Source organism: Oncorhynchus keta, unplaced genomic scaffold, assembly GCF_023373465.1.
Source record: "Oncorhynchus keta strain PuntledgeMale-10-30-2019 unplaced genomic scaffold, Oket_V2 Un_contig_3706_pilon_pilon, whole genome shotgun sequence".
NCBI classification, from domain to species: domain Eukaryota; kingdom Metazoa; phylum Chordata; class Actinopteri; order Salmoniformes; family Salmonidae; genus Oncorhynchus; species Oncorhynchus keta.
In genome coordinates, this window is record NW_026287387.1 from 12,501 (window position 1) to 15,000 (window position 2,500).

At 51.8% G+C, this 2,500-nt stretch overlaps 1 protein-coding gene across 1 annotated transcript in view; it reads right to left on the reverse strand.

The window, feature by feature from the left end:
* The window catches only part of LOC127924123 (aminoacyl tRNA synthase complex-interacting multifunctional protein 1-like), a gene marked incomplete at its 3' end in the record, with an annotated part of 15,936 nt that overhangs the window by 6,343 nt on the left and 7,093 nt on the right, over window positions 1–2,500 (reverse strand). Inside the window, exon 4 of the mRNA XM_052508561.1 lies at window positions 1,002–1,130. Coding sequence (XP_052364521.1) covers window positions 1,002–1,130 — 129 coding nt within the window. The remainder of the gene's footprint in view (window positions 1–1,001; window positions 1,131–2,500) is intronic.

The following is a 2,500-nucleotide window of genomic DNA, read 5'->3' on the forward strand; positions in this document are numbered from 1 at the left end:
AGAAGCTTATAAGAAATCCCGCTACGCCCTCAGACGAACCATCAGACAAGCAAAGTGTCAATACAGGACTAAGAGGAGTCAGTTTGTCTGTCTCAGTGACTTCTAGAGAAGACATCTATCTCCACCTCCCTCTCTACAGCCCTCTCCACCACCCTCTCCACCTCCCTCTCTACAGTCCTCTCCACATCCCTCTCTACCACCCTCTCCACAGCCCTCTCCACAACCCTCTCCACAACCCTCTCCACAACCCTCTCTACCGTCCCTCTCCACAACCCTCTCTACCGTCCCTCTCCACAACCCTCTCTACCGTCCCTCTCCACAACCCTCTCTACCGTCCCTCTCCACAACCCTCTCTACCGTCCCTCTCTACCTCCCTCTCTACTGTCCCTCTCCACCTCCCTCTCTACTGTCCCTCTCCACCGCCCTCTCCACAACCCTCTCTACAGCCCTCTTTCCCCTGCCTCTCCACCTTCCCTCTCTACCGCCCTCTACACCTCCCTCTCTACCGCTCTCTCCACCTCCCTCTCTATGGCCCTCTCCACCTCCCTCTCTACCGCCCTCTCTACTGTCCCTCTCTACAGCCCTCTCTACAGCCCTCTCCACCTTCCCTCTCCACCTTCCCTCTCCACCTTCCCTCTCCACCGGCCTCTCCACCTCCCTCTCCACCTCCCTCTCCCTCTCCACCTCCCTCTCCACCACCCTCTCCACCACCCTCTCTACAGTTATTTGTCTGTAATCTTCAGTATAGAGTCCTAGCTGCATTAAGTCTAATCAAAAATATTAATCTGGTCTTCTCTAGAAGTCACTGTGCAGACAAATGGACTCCTAACTACTGATTGGGGATTTGAGTGTCTCAGTTAGCAAAGTATTGATTTGAGGATTTTGTCTGTGTGTGTTTGTCAGTGTGTGTGTGTGTGTGTGTGTGTGTGTGTGTGTGTGTGTGTGTGTGTGTGTGTGTGTGTGTGTGTGTGTGTGTGTGTGTGTGTGTGTGTATTACTCACCCTTCCTCTCTCCTCTCCTCCTCCTCCCATCTCTTTCCCTGACGGGGCCAGGTTTGGGGTTGGGGCCTGGGGCATACAGGGCAGCTGTGGACCCCTGGGAAGTCAGTTTGGAGGCGGCTGCTGCTTTGGCTGGAAACACACAGATAATTGAGGGTATAAAGCAATCAATCAGTCAGCCAGTCAGTAAGTCACCCAGTCAATCAGTCAGCCAGCCAGTCAGTAAGTCACCTAGTCAATCAGTCAGCCAGTCAGTAAGTCACCCAGTCAATCAGTCAGCCAGTCAGTAAGTCACCCAGTCAGTAAGTCACCCAGTCAATCAGTCAGCCAGCCAGTCAGTAAGTCACCTAGTCAATCAGTCAGCCAGTCAGTAAGTCACCCAGTCAATCAGTCAGCCAGTCAGTAAGTCACCCAGTCAGTCAGCCAGCCAGTCAGTAAGTCACCTAGTCAATCAGTCAGCCAGTCAGTAAGTCACCCAGTCAATCAGTCAGCCAGCCAGTCAGTAAGTCACCCAGTCAATCAGTCAGCCAGTCAGTAAGTCACCCAGTCAATCAGTCAGTCAGTCAATCAGTCAGCCAGCCAGTCAGTAAGTCACCCAGTCAATCAGTCAGCCAGTCAGTAAGTCACCCAGTCAATCAGTCAGTCAGTCAATCAGTCAGCCAGCCAGTCAGTAAGTCACCCAGTCAATCAGTCAGCCAGCCAGTCAGTAAGTCACCCAGTCAATCAGTCAGCCAGCCAGTCAGTAAGTCACCCAGTCAATCAGTCAGCCAGTCAGTAAGTCACCCAGTCAATCAGTCAGCCAGTCAGTAAGTCACCCAGTCAATCAGTCAGCCAGCCAGTCAGTAAGTCACCCAGTCAATCAGTCAGCCAGCCAGTCAGTAAGTCACCTAGTCAATCAGTCAGCCAGCCAGTCAGTAAGTCACCCAGTCAATCAGTCAGCCAGCCAGTCAGTAAGTCACCTAGTCAATCAGTCAGCCAGCCAGTCAGTAAGTCACCCAGTCAATCAGTCAGCCAGTCAATAAGTCAGTCAGTCAAGCCAGTCAGCCAGTCAGTAAGTCACCCAGTCAATCAGTCAGCAAGTCACCTAGTCAGTAAGTCACCTAGTCAGTAAGTCAGCCAGCCAGTCAGTAAGTCACCTAGTCAGTAAGTCACCCAGTCAATCAGTCAGCCAGCCAGTCAGTAAGTCACCTAGTCAGTAAGTCACCCAGTCAATCAGTCAGCCAGCCAGTCAGTAAGTCACCTAGTCAGTCAGTCACCCAGTCAATCAGTCAGTCAGTCAGTAAGTCACCCAGTCAATCAGTCAGTCAGTCAGTAAGTCACCCAGTCAATCAGTCAGTCAGTCAGTCAGTAAGTCACCCAGTCAATCAGTCAGTCAGTCAGTAAGTCACCCAGTCAATCAGTCAGTCAGCCAGTCAGTAAGTCACCTAGTCAATCAGTCAATCAGTCAGTCAGCCAGCCAGTCAGTTAACCAGTCAGTTAGTTGACCAGTCAGTCAATTAACC